A 25,352-nucleotide genomic window follows, 5' to 3' on the forward strand; every position below is an offset into this window, starting at 1 on the left:
TCACTTTTTACTGCTGTACTGCAATAGTAAAAATGCAGGTCCCACTGAGACACATTCAGTTACATTGAGTAGGAGAAACAACAGCCTGTCAGAAAGCAATTCCATCCTAAAGTGCTGGCTCTTTCTGAAAGCACATGTCTAGACAAAATAACCTGAGATGGCTGCCTACATACCAATATTAGAACTAAAAAAATACACTTGCTGGTTCAGGAATAACATTTTATATGGTAGAGTGAATTATTTGCAGTGTAAACATTGTTATTTTGAAATAAAAATGACATCATAGAAATCATGACAGAATCCTTTTAATCTATACAAACAATTTAAATCTTGTTTACTTCAGTCTTGGAAATTCACTGTCCCAGAAAACTGTCAGGAGCCATTTTATGGCCACTGTTATTAAGACAAGCTTTGCATCATGCCAAATTCTTGTCTTATGTGCCAAACAATATTTGACGGCTTAAATACTATTATAACAGTTATGGGTATGTTAATAAAAAAAAGTTTTAATACGAAAAGGACGTTTATTATACAGTGACAGGTCCCCTTTAAGGATGATGGTACTTAAGCAGATTTTTGGGCACTTTGCATTTTTCTGTGCTAGTGCTTTGTGACAGTGACATCACATTTTCTGGGAGAATAAAAATGCCAAGCAAATGCCACAAATCTCCTTATGTGCATTTGCACTAAAGGCTCAAAGCTCATTTTTATAAGTATCACTTATCTGAAAAGTTTTTATGACCTCTAAATTGTATGTCTGCCATTTGGGTTCATGCTCCCTGAAAAATATGGGACTGATTCTCACTTCAGGAGTAGTGAGTGGGGAAACACAAATCTCTTGCATATTTCAGAACAAAACAGATGGGTCTCTAGGGAGCTTTTAAAGTTTAGGCATAAAGTGAAGGTCATGGCAGATACAATTCCAAAAACACTGTCAGCCTGTAAAGGGATTTGCATAGAACAAAAACTGATAAGGAGCAATAAGAAATACATGTGCTGAGCACTTAGAACAGACTGAAGTGGTGAAAGCTTGTAAAGTGAGATTCCTAGGAGTCCATGTGGTGGAACAAATGGTGACATTGTTAACTAGGAGTGAAATCTGAAGGACTTGGGAGCATAATGGGGTAAATACAATAAAATCCAGTTTAGAGAAGTTGAGTTTTAAGTAGCATTTTTACATCTGGGGAAGCATGGCGAAACGTGTAAATTCACCATGAATCCATGCCTGGCAAATTTATTCGCCCATCACTATCCAGGTGTTTTTATTATAAAAAGGATTCAATCCATTTTTCTAATATTTAAGGGCATATTTATTAAGGGTCGAATTGAAGATTTGAATTTTCAATTTTGTTTTATAGTCAAAACTGTCAAATTTGACTAGGGAATTATCCAAACTCGATTCGAGTTGTTTTAAAAATTCAAATTCGAGTTTCAAGATTTATCATACTCTTGCCCTTTAAGAATTCAAATTCGACTATTCATCACTTGAAACCTTCCGAATTCATGTATAAGTCAATGGGAGAGGTCATGGGATAAATTTGGAGACATTTGTAGCCTTCCTGACATTCAAGTTTTTTTCTGAGAAAAAAATTGCATCAAGTTTTGTATAATTAGATTTGAGTTTTTGGATTGGTAAAATTTGTCAGTTTTAACACTTAGGGGCAGATTTATCAAGGGTCGAATTTCGAAGTGGAAAATACTTTGAAATGCGACCATCGAATAGAATCCTCCGACATTCGAATTCGAAGTCGGAGGATTTTATTCATCGTACGATCGTAGTACGATCGTACTTCTAATCGTACAATTCGAACGATTTTATCGTACGATTTTCCTTCGATACTCAAAAACTTAGAAATATGCTCTGGCAGGTCCCCATTGGCTAACATAGCACTTCAGCAGGTTTAAGTTGGCGAAGTATTGAAGTCAAAGTTTTTTTAAAGAGACAATATTTTGACTATCGAATGGTTGAATATTCAAACGATTTTTACTTCGAATCGAAGTCGAAGTAAATTCAGAGTTGTAGTATCCTATTCGATGCTCGAAGTATCCAAAAAATTACTTCGAAATTCGAACTTTTTGTACTTCGAAAATTCACTCGAACTTAGTAAATCTGCCCCTTTTTTCATTAAAATTCCCCCAATCAAATTTCGAATTCAATCAAATTTAAGGGAGTTAAAACTCACATGAATTCGAAATTCGACCATTGATAAATGTGCCTCCCACGTGTAGAGTGAGAAACCAGGCAGCCTAAGCTGGAGCCTTGAGGAAGCTTAATAAACAGGGGAATAGAACCAGAATAAACAACATTAAAAGAAACTAAAAGATTTGCATCTGGGCAGTAATCCAGGGCAAGCATTTGGAAATGTGCTTTTTGTTATACCTGCAGCTGGCTGGAAAAATCTAATCACGGATTGGTTACTATGGGTTACTGCCCAGATGCCCAGTTTTTATAAATGAGCCCCTGTGAAGCTAGAAATACATATGTAGCAGTGCTTTAATACTCATGATGCCTGAGAGTGCTGCGCCAATACCTATATGTGCATACTGTGTGTCAGTACTGTGTTAAGCATGTGATCTGAGTGGGAGATAAGACAAGACCCAAGAAGCTATTCAATCGTGTTCCATTTCTATTTTAGGAGGAAACAGAAATAATTAGATCATAAATGAACTATAGGAACCTAGATCATTTTCCTACCTATCGCTATTTTTTGCAATCCATATGTCAACACAACCTACTGTGCATGTTAATAAAAGTGATAAACCATACATGTAGCATAAGTAATTAATCTTTGTCTTTTTTCAGGTTCTAATTAACCTCACAGCTCACTTACAATCATATATGCACACATTTAACAAGCAAAAAAAAAAAAAAGCACATTTAAAAACTTGTACATGTTTTGCCAGGGAAATATTTCCCCCCTCCTCGAATGGGGAATAGTGAAAACGGATGTGGAACTTGTAGTCCATAAAAAGCTTTGACTTTCAAGTTGACAAACAGTAAATAAACCCTCCCAATGCAAATATTGAAAGTTGCTTTGATCTATTCTAATGTAACTTGAACAAACCTAGGAAAGGAATATTCTGAAGATCTTTTTTTACAAAATTATCGTAAATTCAGTGGGAATTGAATGATCGTGCATCTAACGATTTTTCGTCCGACATCGGCCAGGTTAGAAAATTTTCTAAATTAGACAGACTGTAAAATCTTTCCTTATTAATGCTTTTGTTTGCAATTCCTTAATGTTCCTCTTTTAAAGATGGTCCTGTTTCACCTAAGAATTTGCAAAGCCGTGGAAAAATTTGGAAAATGGCGGAAGCTTGCCAAATGCTTTGCAGTCAGTGGATGTCTTTTTCTCTTTCTTTTTCTAGCATCAAATGCATTGTAGGTAATGGCCATTTTTTTTTTAGCATCCTAAGTTTTTCTTGTGTTTTCTAGCACCAAAGGCATTGAAGTCAGCTGAAGTTCTTTCCCTCTCCAAATGCATTCAAGTCAGTGGGCTTTTCTTTTTTCGTCAAATACATTGACAATTTTTTTTCTGTTCTTTTACCACATAAAAAAATGTTCTGGCAAACTAACACACAATTCTAGCTCACGTTTACAAAAAATACGTGCCACTTGTGAAATCAGTATCAGACAAAAAAATGCTCATTGCTAATGGGCACCCAAGTATGCACCCACTTTTCCATGGTGGTACCAATGATTTCTCCAGTGAAAGCATTTTGCCCATGTCTGCTTAATTGTATGCTAGCCAAAGCTAATAGCTCTTGTAGCAGCTGACTGAAGATGAACATTGCTTTTTGTGAAATCTATATATACAGGTATGGGATACGTTATCCGGAAATCTGTTATCCACAAAGCTCCACATTACGAGACGACAATCTCCCATACACTCCATTTTAAACAACTAATTAACATTTTTCAAAATGATTTCCTTTTTCTGTAATAAAAAATGGCTTATAATGGATATAATTAATCCTTACTGGATGCAAAACAATCCTACTCGGTTTATTTACTGTTTAAATTAGATTTTAGCAGATTTAAGGTATGGACATCCAAATTACAGAAAGATCCCTTATCCAGAAAACCTGAGGTCCCGAGCATTCTGCATAACGAATCCCATACCTGTGTCTGTTTGTGTGTGTGTGGGTGTGTGTGTGTGTGTGTGTATATATATATATATATCTATATCCTATATAATAAAGTTGAAGTGTCTCTGCGTCCAGTCCCTGTGTCCGTGGGATTGCGCTACTGCGCATGTGCCCCATGGACTGTCTCTGGCAAATTTTTTTTAGACTAGAACAATTCTGTTTTTATAAATGTTTGACTACATATGTTCTAGCGCCCGTTAACGGGCTTAATGTCTAGTATAGTATATATAACACACAAAAGCCATGAATATCTTGTAAATTATATCCTTATAAACGGTGAGTTCTGATGTCATCATTTATAAACGGTGAGTTCTGATGTCATTTCTGTCACATCACTCACTGAAACTTGTGTATTATAATAAAGGACCCCCAGTTGCAAAATATGAGGATATTAGAAGTTACCTCGGCCTCTGGTTTTTATATGGTCATGAAACTCCTCGGTAACTTTTAATATCCTTATCATTTACAAGAGGGGGTACTTTATTCAATATATATATATCTTGATAAAGGTCCGTGTGTGGACCGAAACGTCGATAATAAAATAAGTTTTATTTTGATAAATCCCAGTGTGCGTCAGCTTTCTACATGAATATATATATAATATAAATCAGTATATATCTACTATTTTTCGTAAATCCTGAATTCAAAGGAATACAGTATTCATTCATAGCATAACTAGCACAGCACACCAATAGCACAGCCATTAAAACCAATAAAACGCTGAGGTACAACACCTCACTATGTAATGAAATATAGCTAAGTTGGCAAATATGCTGCAAATTATTGGCATTAGCAGATTTATAACTACTGTGGCTACAATTTTCCAGGTTCACAGTGACAGGACTGTTCAGGAATTTCAGCAGCTCTGACCTTTATGAAAAACTGAAGCACAGTGTAAGTTATCCAAGAAAAAAATGCTAAACTTTCTTTATATGTGTCACATTGCAATGTTATAATTTAATCCTACAAGAAAAAAATACCGCTGCAGCACCTCTTTGTTGCAAAAAGTGAAAACAACCAGCAGGGGCATATTTATATACTAGATATATACTAGACCGGCACGTTTTGGGGGGTGGGGGCGGCCCATGGGTGCCTATAAATGTATTTTTAATTAATTTATCCATAGGAATCCGGTGAGAGCTGAGGGGGTGAGGGATATGGGGCAAGGCTGGTTGGCGGAAGTGACGTCACACACGCACATTGCGTGATGCCACTTCCGCAACATGCATGCATGTGACTTCACACGCGTCACATAGGGGGCGTGTTTAGGTCCGGTGCCTAGGTCGGACCTAAATACAGTCCTGACAACCAGGCAACGTTCCTGATTGCTTTGCACCAACCTACACGGTTATATAAGGTGGTTGAAGCACACAATATTTTCTATTAAGAATTAAATTCTAGGAATATGAAAGCTTTACATAAAGAAGGAATCTGCCATGTGATGGCACAAACAAGAAAAGCATTTAGAAAGTACAGAGTACTCTGAACAAATCCTGAAAAAAGAGAGAAATTTGAAAGAATGAATTTATATAAAGATAAGTAATGCTTGTTATTCTCAATAAGAATACTCCACTTTGAACTGCCAATGTATACTTAAAATTCTGCCAGTATTGGGAGATTCTTACACTGATATATCTCTGCAATTTCTATATATCCTTTACAAAACAACGCTCTGCTGAGAATGCCAAGTGGGTAAGGAATGGGCAGGGGATGTAACAATCGCTGATCTCAGCCCACTCTTATGACTTCCAGGTCCCTGCTACAGCAAATTCAATCGTATAATCTCTTTGCCCTTTACCCTAATAGTGAAGCTTATTTGCAGCTACAGGATTATTCGAACGCTTTCAGTGTTATCATTTTTACTGTAGATTCTGTAGATGCAGCCACTTTCCTGTGACTCCATTTAGCCACAGGCAAGTTGTCGCTTCTTCCATTTTTCTTGTCCTCTATGGAACCACTTGTGATAAATGAGTATGAATGAGCCCTTATCCCTTTTGGAAAATGAAATATTAGATAGAAGCTAAAAAATCTACCACATCTTAAAGAAAAAAAACAGAGTTATAGCTTGTATTGTAGTAACTTCGAGAGCATTATTAAAGGATCTGCTGCGTAGCCATGGGGCAGCCATTTCAACTGAAATAGTACAACAGGGTACACGTTTACATTGCAAGTAACAGATGAGCTTTGTAGAACACATAACAGGGGTCAAATGTTATTCAAGTCTTTTGTATACAATAGGACTTTTGTTGCCAAGAGCTAGTATGTTTGAAAGCACTCATTGGGCAGATGCATACTTTTTCACAACATGAGTTTATCACTTTGAAGTCAATGGATTAAGTCAAGCCTTTGAAAGCGTAGCATTTTCTGTGCTAGTATGGTGCTAAAGAAAGCCCACACCTTCATAAATACATGAGCTAGCTCTTTGTAATGGATTCTTTTTATTTCATCTATTGCAAACGTAGGGGACTGATAAATAGTTTCCTAATTTATATTCTCCTAAAGTTTGGGCCCCTTATCTTATACAGGAGCTATGCTCCTCTTTCTAGACCCCTAGAGATCTATAATTATCTATATATTATATTAATCTATATATATATATATATACAAACAATGAGCATGCTCTAGTATATGTAAGCTGAGCGCACATGTGCTCAGGTTCCATTTTGCCAGTACCCTTACCTGAGCAGGCAGGAAGGGTGCAAGGAAACCTAGACAGATCATGTCTAGTCAGAATAAGCTCACTACCTTGGAGTGATAGTCAGGGCTATTTAGCCAAGCAGCACAGGCTCCATCAAGCAGTGTTCGGGACTAGGATCACCCTGGGTGCTAGTTGCCCAGAAGTAAGGACTAAGGGGGTTATTTATCAAAGGTCAAATTTTAGAGCTATGTTAGCTTTTTTATACCTCGAATGAACTTACAACTCAAATGGTTTCTAATTTAAGAAAAAACTCGAATGGAATACACTTGAATCAGCGAAGGCTATTAACATCTTTAAATAGTTCAATGGGTCACAGCCATTGACTTCTACATGACCTCGACAGATTTAAGATGGTGTGTTTTCAGATCCAAGCTATTTCCAGGGTCAGGGTTAAATAAACCTTGAAAAGTTTGTTTTTTTCTGAAAAAAAGATTTTTCATTTAAAAATAACCTTGAAAACTCGAATCTTTTGTGGAAAACACAATTCGCACCTTAATAAATCTTCCCCCTAAATGTCAGAGCTAGGGTTTTGAGAGATTCCCTTGGGGCTCCACTTAGGGTTAAGGCTGAAAACTGGAAGTGCCTCTGTGTATTCTCTCTCTACCCTATATATGCTGACTATTAGTGCTGTGAGTATATGCATATCCATGAATGTTCCTTTTACCTGCTTATTTCTGATAAGCTCCTAAGTGGACTATGTTATTAATAAATACGTTCTATGGTTAGGTTATAAGAATCACTGACGCCCATTTATTGTGTACTACATATAATTATAGTTGAACACCAAGCCTCCACGCCGATGCGAGGCCTCGCTCCTGTAAAGAGTCTCATCTGGGCAGATTTATGGTAAAGCCTATAGCCCAGGAAAATAGGGCTGCTCTAGTTTACTATAGCCTTACACAATGAATGGCTTTATATCTCCTGTCGAGACCACAACTGAGCTTTATAAAAAGACCATGTATTTACACCAAATTTGGTGCAAAGTATTTTATATACTTTTATAAATACAGGTATGGGACCTGTTATCCAGAATGCTCAGGACCTGGGGTTTTCCGGATAACTGATCTTTCCGTAATTTGGGTCTTCATGCTTTAAGTCTGCTAGAAATTCATTTAAACATGAAATAAACCCAATAGGCTGGTTTTGCTTCCAATAAGGATTAATTATATCTTAGTTGGGATCAAGTACAAGCTACTGTTGTATTATTACAGAGAAAAAGGAAATCATTTTTAAAAATTTGGATTATTTGAATAAAATGGAGTCTATGGGAGACCGTAATTCGGAGCTTTCTGGATATCGGGTTTCTGGATAAGAGATCCTATACCTGTATATATAAATTGACATGGTTTCAACTCTCAGCAAAGTAAAGGGAAAAGATATAGCTCTGAGACATAATACAGATAATGGTGTTGATATGAAGGAATGACTGTGTAATGGCTGATTTGTTTTATATAGCCAGTGCTTATAAAAGCTTTCTATTCCATTTCACAGATTATTTTGGCTTTCATACTCATTTTAATTGTTAATCCACTCTGTACGGAAACTGTGAGAGCAACATGGCATTGTCATTAACCTAAAAAGATTGCCATATGGGAGTTTCATTGGGAAATACTAACCTTCCTGAAGGCATTATTAATCAGTAACTAGTAAACCATAAATCTGCCAGCTGGCAGAACACAGATTTACTGTAATTACAGCTCAAATTGCAGGAGTTCTAACAGGCCAGGAGCAATTTAAGTAGCCCGTAAGACATACCTCCCAACATTTTGGAAGTAAAAAGACGGACAAACATTTTTTTCACACACAGAGCAGAGCATTTTTGACCACGCCCCTTTATGCGGCCACACCCCCTAATTACCATGTTCATTTTACAAAATTTGGCAGGTTATGAAAGTTTGAAAATATTTCTCTTTATCTAAACTGTTTTTTTGTGTCTCAAAATTGTTACAAAGTATCTTATTTGCACCTGTTAACTGTTCTCTACTCTCTGCTAAAAGCCAATTAAGTGAGAAACTTTGTTTCTTATTCTGGCTGTTCAGTGCAGAGAAAATAGGGACTTTCCAGTACAAATGAGGGACTGCAGGTTGAGCTGTCAAAAGAGGGACTGTCCCTCGAAAAAGGGACAGTTGGGAGGTATGCGTAAGAGTTGAGAAAAGTCTTTGCTAAAATGGAATGTAAACCATACATGGGAGAAGGACTTTCCGTAATTCAAAACTTTCTGGATAATGGTTTTTCGGATAACAGATCCCACACCTGTAGTTTTTTTTCCCACTTCAAGATTAGCATCTTTTTTAATAATTAGCTTGTTTACAAATCGTTTCCCATTTCCTCCTCTTGCAAGCCAGCGGCATTCGGTAATTCTGTATGCTTCCAGCCTGGCATTGACTATGAACAGAAGCAAGAGGATAGAAAATACTTTAAATAGCATTTATACAAGCTTTTTATAGATTTTCTCCGTTTATTTATATTGTGATATTGTGACGCAGTCATTTGTAGTTGCGGCATAACTATAGTGGGGGGGGGGCATGAGGTGACCTGCGATTTCATGCATGACCCACTTTGGGCCCAGGAAAATAATTGTGGGGTTGTGGGCAGAGTTATGCCACTGATTTGTAGGCTCCCTGATTCCCTGAACACAAGATGACACATGTTAAGTTGCTTGCAGAATTCATGGGAACCCTGAAACCCAAAGCATAGCGCAGGGATGCAAAGTATGCAAGAATAGGATCGTAGCCCCCTTTCCATGATTCTTATTGGCAAATTCAACTTTCTCATAGTTACATAGTTAGTTACATAGTTAAATTGGGTTGAAAAAAGACAAAGTCCATCACGTTCAACCCCTCCAAATGAAAACCCAGCATCCATACACACACCCTCCCTACTTTTAATTAAATTCTATATACCCATACCTATACTAACTATAGAGCTTAGTATCACAATAGCCTTTGATATTATGTCTGTCCAAAAAATCATCCAAGCCATTCTTAAAGGCATTAACTGAATCAGGTGGGATAGGGATTGGTTGGCCATTAATGAAGTTTACCACATTAATTCTCAAATGGGTAGAAGGAATTTAAATGGGTACTTCAAAAAGAGAGTGGTTAACTGGGAGGACCTGTGTCCTGGGACTAGAGAAAAAGGAGTACACGGGAGGGGGGAGGGGGGTTAGCGCCGACGAGGTTTCCTTCCCCTTTAAAGAACTAAACCCTAAATATGAATATGGCTAAAAATGCCTTGTTTTATATACTAAACTTATTGTACCAGCCTAACGTTTCAGCTTCTCAATAGCAGCAATGATCCAGGACTTCAAACATGTCACAGGGGGTCACCATCTTGGAAAGTGTCTGCAACACTCACATGCTAGTAGGGTTGCCACCTTTTCTCTATTAATTACATTGGGATCAACCGGCATTTTTACCGGCCAGGCCAGCCAGGTGGCAACCCCACATGCTAGGTGGACTCTGAGCAGTGGTTAAGAAGCTAAGCTTAGAGATTGTTGCAAATTGTTAAGCAGAAAATGAGGTTGGCCTGTAATAAAAGCTGCAAATCAGCAAGAGAAAAAGAATATGGGGAGCTACTGGGATATTTTCAGAGGCACAGATCTTCCTTGCTGAAGGAATGTGTGCAGGGCCGGAACTAGGGGTAGGCAGAAGAGGCACATGCCTAGGGCGAAAGGTAGAGGGGCGCCAGGCACGTACTTCTTCTAACGCCTTCCCCTAGTTCGGACCGTTGAGTGGCAGCTTTCGTCTAAAAGCGAGCGTGCGCATTAGCGCTTCTAAGGCGCATGAGCATTATCATTTCCCCGGCGCTTGCGCTCTTCCTTGCATGCGCACCCGCACTGACTCTGCGACTGCTCTTCTGTGTATGCGCAAGCAGTGGTGGGGCGACGTTGTCGGCTAGGTTGCCTAGGGCACCCAGATGACTTTGCCTGGCACTGGATGTGTGGTACAGAAAACATAATGTACAACATTTGTAGCCTACTTCTCTAGTTCAGCTTTAGTTCTAGAGAAGTGTTGGAATTGCTTTCCTACTGTTTAATGTTTGTTATACATATAGTTCTGTTACAATAATTAGTGGATGGTTACATATATCAACTTATGTTAAACATTGTTGTTAATTATCATAAGCCACCTTCTTTTCCAAGTTCCAACTTCCAAGTGAGTTACTAGGGGAGGTGTAGGGGGTTTAGGGGATTCATCAGATCTCAATGCTGCACGTCATGGACACCACAGAGATAAGGAACATCTGTGGAATGGAAAAAAGAATTATAATCCATCTGTTATAAGAGAAAACCTGAATGGATCCATCCTGCTTGTTATTATGTGAGGTGGTAGTGAAGCCAATACAGCTGCACTGCAAATGTTCATTTGTACGTTTTTCAGGTTGCAATTCCAGAGGAAGCTGCAGGGTCATGACTGGACGACCCTTTGCACATAATTACACAGTGTTACTCACTCAGGGAAGGGGGTGTGGGAAGACAAATGCATTAAAATCTAATTTATGTGCACTTTCCTCAATAAAAACAGAACCTTTTAAGGCAGTGATCCCCAACCAGTAGCTCGTGAGCAACATGTTGCTCCCCAACCCCTTGGATGTTGCTCTCAGTGGCCTCAAATCAGGTGATTATTTTTAAATTCCAGGCTTGGAGGCAGGTTTTGGTTGTATAAAAACCAGATGTACTGCCAAACAGAGACTCCTGTAGGCTGCCAGTCTACATGGGGGCTACCAATAGCCAATCACAGCCCTTATTTAGCACCTCCTAGGAACTTGTGTTGCTCCCCAACTCTTTTTACATCTGAATGTTGCTCACGGATGAAAAAGGTTGGGGACCCCTGTTTTAAGGCAATGGTACATGTCACAACTATGAGTATTTTTCCTCCTTAACATTTAAAAATCTATGGGCAAGTGTGAAAACACCTGGAATCATTGCCTATTGATTTTAAGTGAAAACACACAGACCCAGAAGTGAACTTGCAGGTCAGGAGATTGTCGCTACAGGCCTCTATAATACAACAGCACCACCATTTGTTTTTCTGAGGTCATATGTACAATACTAGGGAATGGCTATGTATGCTTGTGTCGACAGGGTTTTGCACAATACGTTTGGCAATAATGTAGCCAGCGGCAGATTCATATTAATTGATGTCCTAGGAACCTCCATAAGCCTGATCCCTTTGCTCAGGGCCGGAACTAGGGGAAGGCAGAAGAGACACCTGCCTAGGGTGCAACAATGAGGGTGCTCTGGGCAGGTACCTGTTGAAGGGTCCTCTGCCTACCTCTAGTTCAGGTGTGCATGCTCCCTCGTTCTCCGGTTTGCCCCTCTAGCTTCTTTTTTGTGTGTCCCTCCTCCGCGTGTAACTTCACTGTACACATTTGCATGAATGCACAGAAGGGAATAAGGTGCCCGATCGTCTTGGCTGGCCCCTGTCAATTGGTACATAGTAAGTGCTGTTAGTGAAGATATGTAGGCAGTACCAGATGAACATGAGTTCAATGAATAGGGCTTATGCTGACCATCATTTTTGGCTATTATAATAATCATGAATCATCTATGGTTTTTTAGTTCTTTAGCTAAACTATGCAAACAAGGAGATTGAGGCTACTCCATGTTTGGTCCTTGCAAGGAAGAAATTAAATTTCCAGTCCACAGATAATCTCCAGGCATAATGGACTGTTGCTTATTTGTAAAACAAAGCAATCACAACAAAGAGATAAATGGGAGGGGGTTCATATACTGGTAATCTAATGATATACCTATTAAAGGAGAACTAAGCACCCAAACTAATGAAAACCCCTACCCTCCACAGTCCCCCTCCCTGTTCCCCACCGGCAAAGGTGTTAATTACCCCTCACAGGCGCCATCTTCACCACGTCGGGAGTCTTCAGTAAGTAAGCGGCGTATTGGTGCATGCGCAGTTGTAGCAAATTTCTGGTCCCTAACAACTGCGCATTTGCTACAACAACCACAGAAATTGCCGAACAGACCCAAAGTTTCCTGAAGCGGTGAAGATGGTGCCTGTGAGCTCTGCTGCGCTGACTCTGCATCAAGGAGTAAATAAATACCTAGGGGCATTTACAGGTATTAACACCTGTGTGGGGGAACAGGGAGGGGGAACTATGGAGGGTAGGGGTTTTCATTAGTTTGGGGGTTTAGTTCTCCTTTAAGGAACCAACATGGAGTAGCTTCACTTTCCCTGTTTAGTTTAGGAAAGGAGAAACCAGAGATTTTCATGATTAAAACAAGCAAATAATTTATTCAGCACAAGTCATATTCATTAAACTCATGTTAAACATCACATTTATATCAGTGGATGTTCTGGGCACTCCCGTTTGCTCTCCTTCTCAGCCCCACCACCGGATTAAAGAAAAACTATAGCTTTAACCAACGGATAATTGACCCAAAGACACGCTTCCCTAGACACGTGCCTGGGTTGAACCTAAACAGGGCTAGAACACAAAATCCAGAGTATTCTGAAGAATGCACACTATTTCAAAGTTCACTGAACTGGAACCATAGCAAAATAAGACTACACAGTCATCTTATTTCATTGAGATTATCTGCATTTATTGATGAAATGCATAATTATTAATTATATGCTCCCTTTATTTTTAGCACTTTATGCAATGTGTCACTATATAAAGAAATTATCATGTTATACAAAGTAGTCTATAAAACCGCTGGGAAGGCCGTGGTCTGATGAATGGGAAGTGCGCCTGAGCCCATCCAACAATCCATAGTAATACATATCAATAGGAAATGTAGTTATGCCAAGCAGTACTTATACACTAATAATTATGTGTGTGTGTTTTTGCGTTATTAAAACCTACTTTTCAGGGCTGGGTTGGTCATATTTATTTGTAATAATAAGGTCAGTCTATATTTTAGATGTAGAGACACTGAGGGTTAAGAGTTTACTTAACCTATATAATTGGACACCTAAGTGATCCTTTGATCTACCCCTTCCTGGGTCCACTTTAATATGATCTACTGTAGCTTTTTGTTGCTCAGTAGGGGGCAGTATTTAAAAGAAAGAGCACACATGTTCAGGGCCATTCCTGGGACCTCACCTCTCTGGGAGGTTGTTACAGGCCCAGGGTTACAATTGTGGTCAAGATTTAGAAAAGGTCATTTAGTGCTAGTTACTGTTGTCATAGTTACTCTAAGAGCAAGAGGAAGGCTCAAGGAAGATAATAAGCAGCTTCCTCTCCAACCAGGAGGAATAGTGGGGTTAGGACCCCTATGGAGTGTAAACCACTAGTGCAGGGATCTTAGTAGGTATGTTGAGGACCAAGTAGGGTGCCAAGATACAAGACCCCAGGCTGAGGATCCCAAGCCCAGTGTTCTGCCCTCAGGGAGGAATTGCCTCAGGAGAGTGGTAATAAATACCTTGGCTTACTTTGCCTCTGGGAGGGACTTGCCATTATTGTGTAAATTTGCCTAAAGGAGTGACTGCTCATTTTATTCATTGGACTGTTCTATGGTTAATAAACAAGTTATGTGTTGCAAGAAACACACTGCATATAGGGTGTTGGAAGTTGCCGGTAGTTGCAGGAACACAAGTGGGTCAAGGGCACCAGGCAAGCACCATAGACCTGTTCTTACACTATAAACTGACACTGTTAAAGCATACCCAAGGGTGGGCTATATTAATGTTAGGATCAGAATCCAGAGACCTCTACACATTTGGTATACTTTAATAATAAGGCATATGGAACTTCAACAAGCAGTTCATTTACCAGATATAAACTAAAATGGTGTCACCTTATTCTGTATCAGATTAAATAGTAGAAATACACAATTGTCATAAATGTGGAACAGTTATAGGGTAAGTACCCTTGGCTTTTTAACACTTGTTTGTTGTGTGGTGCCCTTAAGTTCAGATAAATGTAGACAAAAGTAAATAAGATATAGAAAGATCAATAGATCTTATCAATATACAGTATATCTTATTTACTTTTATCTACTAGCAGTAGCAACCTCCGGCCCCCGCTGTTAACTCTCAGCATTCCTTAAACAGCTGATGGCTGCTGATGGGATGCAGGGAGATGTAGTTCATTAACAGCCAGTGTAAAAAACATAATCTTTATTGTTTTCAGAGCTCAGCCTTTTTGCATTGCCAGGGAACCCCTTCTCCTGTATCTTCAGAAAAATTATCTGTTAAATTTAATTTTTTGCTGTTGCTAAAATCTGTTGAATCTTTAGGAATTATTTTAGTTACATCTAATAACTCTAAATAAAAGCAGTCGTTAGCTCTAGATTAAAATATAAATAATTTTTAGGAAGGAAAATGTTTGGTTTTCAATGATAAGACATCTGTGGGGAACTGGCCAGGTTTAGTTTTGACCTAATTGGTTCCTAATTGTCCCATGCATGGGGTACCCTCCTGGGGGGATCACAATCCAGTGAAGTTATTTGGGGAAACCTTTGGCCCCCATATGGCTGTACTTCTGTACCGATTAGACTGCTAGCTGTGCAGGCATATACATCAGAACCTGCATAAGTTTAAGTCAGTTGTCAAAGAATAATGTTTGAGCTGAACTTTACAGCACAAGATCTCAGGGCTAAGCTGTGAGAACGCTGGTAACTCATTTCATTTTAACATAAAATACTTGTGCATTATTTATTTTCTAGGCATGTATTCATTTCCTTCATCATGGTGAGCTGGGGAATAAAAATGTTCTCTGATTGAATGCATATTTTAAAACCTTGTGCATCAATCCTTTGTGATACCGCTTGTAATCAGTAATTTAAAAAAAGCCATTTCTTTCATTTAAGATGCCATAACCTCTGCACAGGGAATATAGAGTGCTGCTGTGAATGATGAGATCTTTAAAGTGAATTAGGTCAGAGCATATGTAGCTATTGTGCATTAAGAGTGCTGGTGTATTTGTCTGTGTGTGTTGCTTTGGATTAGCTTGCAATCATACACCAATGCTGTGCCTGGGGCAGGCGAGCTGGAGCTGTTAGTGGAAATTAATTCTCAGCTACAGCATGTGACTTCCTATGTCTGTAAAGGTAACTCTAAGAGACTTCCTCTGCTAAACAGCTCTGTCTCCAGAGATGTAATTCAGAGCTCCAGCTCCGGCTGTGCAGCTCAGTGACGGATTTCACCAGCATTTGTTTGACTCTTTTGTCTTTTTTCTGTTTTTCCCCCGTGGCATCTTGCAGCGTGCAAGGATCTCCTCACTGCTGCCCGTGACCGAAAACTCAACACATTTGTGCAGATATCAGTGGCACATCCAACAGAGCAAAGTTTAACAAGATATGCAAACACTGAAGTGGTGGAGGTGAGTTCAATGTTTTCTTCTTCTCGCGTTGAGACAAGTTAGAACACTTCACATTGTATTGCTAAGCTGAAAGGTATGCTAGCACGTGCCGCCAGAAGGTGGGTTATACCGTCAGCTTTCTCTTTTCTTTTCCCTGTTATTTATTTAGCTCAGCACAGAAGCAATTCCTGCAGAAATATAGTTCCCAAGCACAAACAATGCCCTCTCTGATACCAACTGCCTGCAGGTAATTTAGCAAATGTAGGAACTTTCTCTGCATCTCCTTGTTCTGTTTCAATTTGTTAGGATTATTTCTGGAAGGAAATGTGAGACTGGCACATGTGTTTGTTAATTCTTTATGGCAGGAATGTGACACATTGTTGGGAGCAGGAACAAGGAAGTCTGGCACTGCAGTGGTACTAGCCAGGAAGGGGGTTGTTTGTAATGGCCATAGTGGTATTCTAGATGCTGTGGTACTGTGTGTGTGCACTTTGCACAACTTGTTTTTACGAAGGTTATTGCCTTTTCTGTATTAGTGAATCTTAAAGTGTTCACAGTGGAATGTATTTGCTCAGTGTGCTTGCTATGGACTCTCGTTTCCAGCTGACTGCTAATCTGGTTGGCAGCATCTGAACCTTAAGCTCTTGTGCATGTGAATGGTATAAACAGGCTGCCACAGATCTGAGTGCTTCAGCTCTTAAGTGTCTGGCTCCCTTCACTAGCAAACAAATACACGATTAAGAGATTCATTTCCTGCTCGGGCAACAACCAAGATTTTTTTTTTTTTTTGCAAACCAGATCAGTTAAATTCATATGCTACACCATTCTTAGCAGCTAAGGAAAATTGAGTCCATTTAAAGAAAATAATTCATTTTTTTTTTTAAATTATTCCTTCTTATAATAAAACAGTATGTTATTCTTGTTGTTAACTAAACTGCATTGATCTATATTGGTGGTAAAGCAATCCTATTGGCTTTATTTGATGTTTACATGATTTTACTCCTTATTAAGAGATCCCAGGTCCCAAGCATTATGGATAATAGATAATATATCCCGTACCTGAATATACACACACTCACAAATATATAGATCCAACAAGCCACAAGAGTCCACTCTTGCAGGTCTTGCGTAGAAACACTTAAGCCATTTTAATAGAGGAGCCTTTTTCAAAGACTTTCAGGTTATGTATCTAATATTTTAATATAGACGCTGGTCTTCCTAGCATACCTCCATTGTCAAAAACATATTGGTTGAAAATAAAGAGAAAGATCTAAGGATATGTGCTGAGTGTTGATAAATAGCCTAAGCTTGACTGGGACTTGACTCAGGGTATTATTAGTTTTCACTGTCCTGTCAGTTAGAGGACACAAAATCCCTTAGCTTCCGGCTGTCACTTCCCTTTCAAGTGAAAGGGAAACATACTGTATTCTATGGAACACTTTGCTATTAAATAAATAGCACTCAAGACTGACTTTACATTTTCAAGTGATACTGGCAAAACAGTGTGTAACAGAGTGACTGATTTCCCATTCCACAGAATGCAAAACGGTTCCTGCAGGAAAGGGAATTTTGATCATTGTTGGTGTCCCTGAATGGACTTGGCCTATTAAAATTTTCAGGGTCTACATTAAAGTTAAACAAATTAAAGTTACCAGATTATGAAAGGCCTCCCTCAATGCTGCCCTGTTTTAATTAATTGTGCAAAAAAAAAAAAAGAAAAGCTCAATTGTGCAGCAGGGTTTGCTTGTTCCTAGACATGGAGCATCTGCTACGGTCAGCTTCAGCTCATCACTTGTGATCACAGTGTCTGTGATCACTTGCAAAAGAAAGTTACGTTGCACAAGATGGCACCCATCAACCCTGCTACGCTACTCTGGTTTTTTTCTTGTACAGTATTGGGATGGTGCCATGGTGTGGTTCAGGACAAAAAGGGAGGCCTCTCCAGGCCTGGTTAATTCAATTAAGCCTTTTGTTCTCCTTCAGGGAAGACACACAGTCAATTGATTTCTTTTTCATATGGATTATTAGTTGGCCTGGCTTCAAGCTTTTGACTTTCAAGTCAAAGATTATTACCCAAAAGAAAAGTGAGAAAAAGTATTGGCTTCTCATTCAAATCTATGTGTATATAACATAGGCTGACCTGGAGAAGATGCAATTTGACCATACGTGTGTGGGGGGCTTTACTGTAAAAGCTTTGCAGGTCTTGTATTTGGCACTTCAAGTTTTTTCAAAGCTGTTCCCCAGTCAAATAACAAATGTTGTTAGGCGAGTTTGTTCTATTTCTAATGGTGGTCACCTTGAGCACTGGTTTGTTTTTCTTGCAAAATGTGCATTTCTGCTGCTAAATAATGATGGGTGAATCTGACCCATTTTTCGAAGCAAAAAAAGTCACCTAACGCATTAAAGTCAATAGGTGTTTTTAAGAGACTGGGATATGAATAGGGGAGGGCCAGAACTGAAAGATGAGTAATAAAAAGTAGCAATAACAATACAAATGAAGCCTTACAGAGCATTTGTTTTAAGGATGGGGATAGTGACCCCCATTTGAAAGCTGAAAAAGTCAGAAGTAAGTTTAACTTAAAGCTAAACCACTACTTTAAATAATTCATAACCAGAACATTTTCATTTTACAAGTAATATAGCAGCAGCTGATTTTGTTTAATTTATTCTTTGTTTTTGTTTTTTTTTCTCCTTTGTCTGTTCAGAAATACATTTATTAAGAAGTTTAATGTTATGGCACACATCATCTTTATGTTCTGTTACTTGTGTCTAGTAAAGGGTATAAATTTTACAAAATGAGAACTTGCTTTAAAACGGAAAAATTATCTCATCTCTGAACATTTACTGAAGTTTTTGACACTAAACACAATTTAGCCACAGGAAGTTGTGACAACCACTTTAGAGGGCATATATATATTTATATATATAAAGATATGTGTGTGTGTGTGTGTGTTTGGGTGGGTGTGTGTGTGTGTATATATAAAATGTATATATTTAGCTTGCTGTGAAGAACAAGTTTAAAAAATATATATATATATATATATATATATATATATATATATATATATATATATATATATATATACACATACAAATACAAGATTCCTCTGCACTCAACCCATTATCAATATATTTAAGACAGAGACATTTTGTGCATACTGCTACTGAAAAATGCCTTACCCTTTAAACAAAACAGGGATTGTTTGTCCATATATTGCAATATATTTAAGCTGGCCAACTACGTCAAAGTCATCCCATATCTGGCCAGTCCTATGCTCAATTTTCATCTGATTCATTAAGAATTCTATGGTTTCATTATACATTTTATAAAAGGGACGAATACGTTTTACCTGCAACTTACTAGCTGCTCTCAAAGTAAAACTCCCAAACTTGGCTGCCCTTTTATTAGCCACCAGTGGGATCACCTGACTATAGTTGGAGGGGGTGGGAGCTACAACATGGAGCTGGTCACTGCTCTTGTAGAACTATAACAAACAAGGGAAAGTTGTGCTCACCACTAGTTTTTAAAATCATTAGGCGGGGGTGCAATGAGGGTGTGACCACAAAATACATATAGACAAATACAAGATTCCTCTGCACTCAACCCATTATCAATATATTTAAGACAGAGACATTTTGTGCATACTGCTACTGAAAAATGCCTTACCCTTTAAACAAAACAGGGATTATTTGTCCATATATTGCAATATATTTAAGATGGCCAACTACGTCAAAGTCATCCCATATCTGGCCAGTCCTATGCTCAATTTTCATCTGATTCATTAAGAATTCTATGGTTTAATTATACATTTTATAAAAGGGACGAATACGTTTTACCTGCAACTTACTAGCTGCTTTCAAAGTAAAACTCCCAAACTTGGCTGCCCTTTTATTAGACACCAGTGGGATCACCTGACTATAGTTGGAGGGGGTGGGAGCTACAACATGGAGCTGGTCACTGCTCTTGTAGAACTATAACAAACAAGGGAAAGTTGTGCTCACCACTAGTTTTTAAAATCATTAGGCGGGGGTGCAATGAGGGTGTGACCACAAAATACATATAGACAAATACAAGATTCCTCTGCACTCAACCCATTATCAATATATTTAAGATATATATATATATTGGGTGTACAAAACTGATGTAAGTGAGCACATTTGTAATAAAATGTACAAGCAAGCATTACTTATCACGAATAGAGGAGACCTTAGAAGAAAAACACTGTAAAAAGCAAGCAAGCATTTTTGTAGGTTATGGGTCTTAGGAAATAACGAGAAACTCAATTTTAAATTACTAATTGTTTTCAAAAATAAATGAATAACCTTGAAATTCCTCATAACTTTTTTTTTACCTAAAATGTATTTAGTTCTATTATTTTTAATTAAAAATCAGGTATGCAGTAGAATGCATGCCAAATCCACTCCAGAGGAACTCATGACAAAATGCTTGTGCGTAAGAGCCCTAATAGCATCAACATTTACTAGATTTTAGAGATAATGGATATTTGGTAGCATGTTTTTAGTCTGACGTCAACTACGGCTTAATTCTATCCTTTTATACGTCTTATTAAGATAGAGAGGTCTCAGTAAATCCACTAGCTGTGCTGGGCATTGAAATAATAGTAACGCTATTTTAGCTTAAAAAGTCAAATATCAACAATTAGAGTAGAGCATGGGCTACATTGGATTCTCTTTCAGCAGGTTGGGCCTTGGTGGAAGGAGCATGTGAGGGTGTTGCTGAACTACATCTCTATACTAGATGGCACCACTGAAGGAATAGCACGGGGAGCTGAAAGTACTTACCTTCCAGGTTGCCAGTAGCTCATGTGGTCCGGATCCCTACCGAAGACATGGAACAGGGTTAGAACAATAACCTGTTTCCCTTGTCAGTACTGCGGTCCATTCACTACAGGCAAGCAGAGCCTGGGGGAGAGCTACTCCTGTCTATCCTCCTTGGTGAAGCTTGAAGCTGCTCTTGATAACTAATGCTCAACAACTCACTCTTCCTAGAGAGTGCTATAACGGTGGCTTTTATGCACACTAGCTTCACCTTGTTCATGGGGTCCCTGTACTCCAACTTCTCTAAAGGGTTGTCCCTTAAGGGCCTAACACTTTTGGGGCCTTGTTGACTCCATGCTCAATGGAATATCCACCCAGATAAACTGCTGGAGGCCAAAGAGGAATGACCTCCCCCTGCAAAGCACTTTGTTACAGTGATGCAACCTGAGAGCCAATGAAATGGATATGTAAATAAGTACAAATGGTTACATGGGTTTTAACACAGCAACAAGCCATTAAACCTATGGATCCCTACAGAATGGAGTGCTTTGCCAAGCCTCTATTGTCTGACTGCCATTAGTCTACATACACTGAGAGACTGGAACATATGGATGATTGACCATGGTCCAGAACTCTCAGTAGATGCACTTAAAAATTGCTCACCTTTTGGCATTAAATAGGGAGCAGCCCCGCTACTGTAAGTCATGTTGCTAAAACAGATTTGCAATACTCTTTCACCAAGGAATCCCACATGTATACTCTCAATATACAGATTAGAACTAATCTGGGCTAAAAAATGTTATTCTTGAGCAGGGAGTATGGATCTCAAGTCAACAGAAACCCTTATTTCAAATCCCAGTGAAGTGGCCAGATACCTTAATGTAAGTCATATTTTAAATAATTTTCACTAAAAAGGTACATTTCCATTGGTTTGAAGTTCTATCATCTGTTAGGTAGCATTTAACCTGTGGCCTCAAGCCTTCATTGATTCCAGACTGACATCTTGTCAGCTTAATATATGTAAAATGGGGATATATTAAAAATGATGCATACGTAATGTCAGCATTGTAAGATGGTAATAATTATATGTGGCATATGCAACCCACACTAAATTGCTGGAAGTAATATGTCACATAGGAATGTTTTGGATTCCCTTTTCAACATAATGCTAATTATTATTTCTGAGCTTCATTGGAGAAAACAATTTGAGCATGTGATCTAACATGAGCTACTCTGATAGCTCATAAATATTTGGTTATATAACAGCCTTCAAATAGTGGGGATTATGCTGCAAATAAAAGGAAATAATTTTCTCATTTGTTTTGTGCATCATTTTTACTTTACCAACTTAAATAATTAAAATTTTCGTATAGTGATACAATCAGTATGCAGTTGCTGTCTGCTATCAACTTGTTCTTTAGGTCTGAAAAAAAACCTAAATTCTTACCTTGTTGAACAATAGCATAATGAGCACTAGAGCACTAGGACACTACCTTGTATATGTTTGTTCTTTATCATCATCTACTCTCTGTGCAGAACAAAAAAGGAAGAAGACCATTCATGGAAGACTTGACTATTGCCCTTTTCCCATCACATCAATAAAAATGTGAGCGTAAAAAAAACATTTTACAAAAAATTGTTCGGTAATGGGCTAACGAAATTTTGATGCGACTACCATTTCACATACTGGAGCTGAGAGCGTTATCAGTGATGGAAACTTCTATGGTAGGATAGTATAGTCTATAGAAGTATACTAGTAAAGTACAGAAAATGCAGTGCATTATTATTGTTGCTGAAAAAAATTACATGAATTAATCATCAGTTGGTAAATTCACTCATACAGATCTCAAATGTGCTTTTATCTCTGGTTTTCTAATATGAGAAACTTTATGCCATGATTTTTCACAATCCAGATCTCATCTCCCTATACACAAAGTGAAAGGTCTGGTATTAACAATCATTCAATTTCTCTTTAACAAACCTTTGGAGATACATTTCTGCCTGCTTGAAACATCATTACAACTGATTTACCTATTCCCAAACCCCATCTAATTTTCCCCAACCTCTGCAACTTTAAAAAAAACATAAGGAAAAGCAATTCATGGAAACTGTAGTAATGGGTTGTTTTCATTTAATTTAATTACCGGTAACTAGGGAATAATGAAGGGATTTTCTTTGTATGAGGAGAGTTTTGCTGTCACGGTGCTTTTGCATACAAAACCAAAAAAAACTGCTGCTACAAAAAAAAAAAACTAAACCCTGAACATGTTCACACTTCCAATATATAAATAATTATTCATCTTACACAGCTATAGACACAGGACAGCATCTTAAAACAATTAAAACCCTCTTGTTCCCAATGTACATGATATCAATAAATGCTTAAAGCAGCTACCTTTCAGCAATGTCTAGTGAACAAATATGCTAGCTGTGGCTACCTAGAGCTAAGATGGCAATTGGTCAGTTGGTCACATGGAGGCATCCAAATGCATGAATAAATTAATGAAACCCCATCTAATACAGTACACCGAAAATAAACCAATGGTTTTGCTGCAATGCCAATGCTGGGAAATTGGTCATCCTTTATACTTATCATTACATCTACCAGGGCTACCCCATGAAACTCAAGCATACATTTAAACATTATAGGATACACCATTGCTCTAAATTGTGCTCCCTCAGAATGTAGTGCTGGCGAACACAGTACTGTATTTAGAGCAAAGCGATGCTCTTTGTACTTCATGCTGATGTGTCAAAAGGCAAAAACCTATGTGGCAACCATTTTGTGCATATTTTTTTTTAAAGGGTACTTCTTAAAGGGCCTGTCGCCCTAAGACATAATTTTAAATTCCTTTCTATTGTGAAGCAAAATAAACTTTACTTTACTATATAAATTATTTAAATCGTGTTTCCTCCCTTCCTGGTATTGACAATCACCGCAAACTGGCTGGCATCATTTTGTAAACACTCTAATTAAGGAATGCTTTGCATCATTCCAGGATGGGGGGCCTGTTGCTCATGCACAGGTTAGTCAGTTAGACTGTGAGGGGGAATGTGAGGAGTGCAGTAACATCAAGTGCAGAATGGAAAGTGAAAGTAATTGCCTGCCCCGCTTATATGCCTAAGGCATAGAGGTATGGCAGGTAATATATGATTGACAGCTGAGATTTTTAAATTTCTGTACTGTATAACAGGTATGGATGTTTTAATAGAAAAACAGAACTTGGGGTTCAAGTTTAATTTGAAAAGGACTTATCCCATACATCAGTGATCCCCAACCAGTAGCTCACGAGCAACATGTTGCTCTCCAAACCCTTGGATGTTGCTCTCAGTGTCCTCAAGCAGGTGCTGATTTTTGAATTCCAGGCTTGGAGGCAAGTTTTATTTGCATAAAAACTAAGTACTGTATAGTGCCAAGTAGAGACTCCTGTAGGCTGCCATTCCACATAGGGGCAACCAAATAACCAATTACAGTCCTAAGGAACTTTTTCATGCTTGTGTTGCTCCCCAACTCTTTTTACATTCAAATTCATGGGTATAAAAGGTTGGTGACCCCTGTTAAACATCTCCTTTAAATTAGGTCTAATGGGTTCTAATAGTGCAAGACATCATTTTGTATCATCTATTATAAATCTTGGTAAACAGCATCATTTATGTCCCAGCAGTCCTAGTTAGAAAAGAGGGGACATTTTTAGTTAGGCCCCACATTACAGCTGTGAGGTATGCATGAAGGATAAAACTAGTGTTGGTTCACATATGGATACTGAGTGGCCTGGCTAATTCCACCCCACAGGGTTTCCACCCTCCACCTGCCCCTTAATCAGGATAAGCTTAGGGTTGGACATGTTGCCTTTGTCTGTTCACTATATAATCATTATGACATGCCTGTCTTTGGGTGTGCTATTTCTCTGCTGTTGGTTGATTGGAAGTGACAAATGTTATATGGATGTATCATTTATGTGAAGCAAATAAAAATATAAGTTACAAAAAAAAAAAAACTAGTGTTGGTTCTTACAAAACTTGGACACTTGATCACGGCAGAGCATATGTTTCATGGGACTCTCTCTGTAGATTGTAGGAAAGTTTAACCATGTTGACATCATACACAGGACAGATCTGTCCAATACCTTTGAAGCATGTGGTTCTAAAAACAAATATTGTACTTAATTTGGTGGTACTGCACTGCTGTTATAATTTTCAGTTCAAATAATTACTTTCCTGGATGGTAATGGGCATAGGAAGTGCATTCATTGCAAATGAGTGCTAGAAAGATGCTTAAAGTAGTGCATTATTCCAGAAATCTCTGGAGTGAGCCTATTTCATAAATTTGTGAGCTCAATTGCTTGAGTCTTTATGTTGTCACATCCCGGGGTACTTACCCCACTGACCTTTTCATTGGAGCCTTTGACTGCTCTAATAACTACTTTAAACCTAACTCTTGTAGAGTGAGCTATTACAC

The 25,352-nt window shown here is 38.4% G+C and overlaps 1 protein-coding gene across 4 annotated transcripts in view; it reads left to right on the forward strand.

Moving 5' to 3' along the window:
• LOC108699497 (type II inositol 3,4-bisphosphate 4-phosphatase) overlaps positions 1-25,352 on the forward strand; it is a 308,688-nt gene that overhangs the window by 75,546 nt on the left and 207,790 nt on the right. For 3 of the 4 annotated variants that reach the window (XM_041589702.1, XM_018231625.2, XM_041589710.1), the window contains exon 4: positions 16,017-16,135. In XM_041589702.1, coding sequence (XP_041445636.1) covers positions 16,017-16,135 — 119 coding nt within the window. Of the gene's footprint in view, positions 1-15,790; positions 15,864-16,016; positions 16,136-25,352 lie in introns of those variants that run through there. The other variant, XM_041589721.1, reaches the window with a different exon arrangement.

This window comes from Xenopus laevis, chromosome 1L, assembly GCF_017654675.1.
Source record: "Xenopus laevis strain J_2021 chromosome 1L, Xenopus_laevis_v10.1, whole genome shotgun sequence".
Classification (NCBI taxonomy): domain Eukaryota; kingdom Metazoa; phylum Chordata; class Amphibia; order Anura; family Pipidae; genus Xenopus; species Xenopus laevis.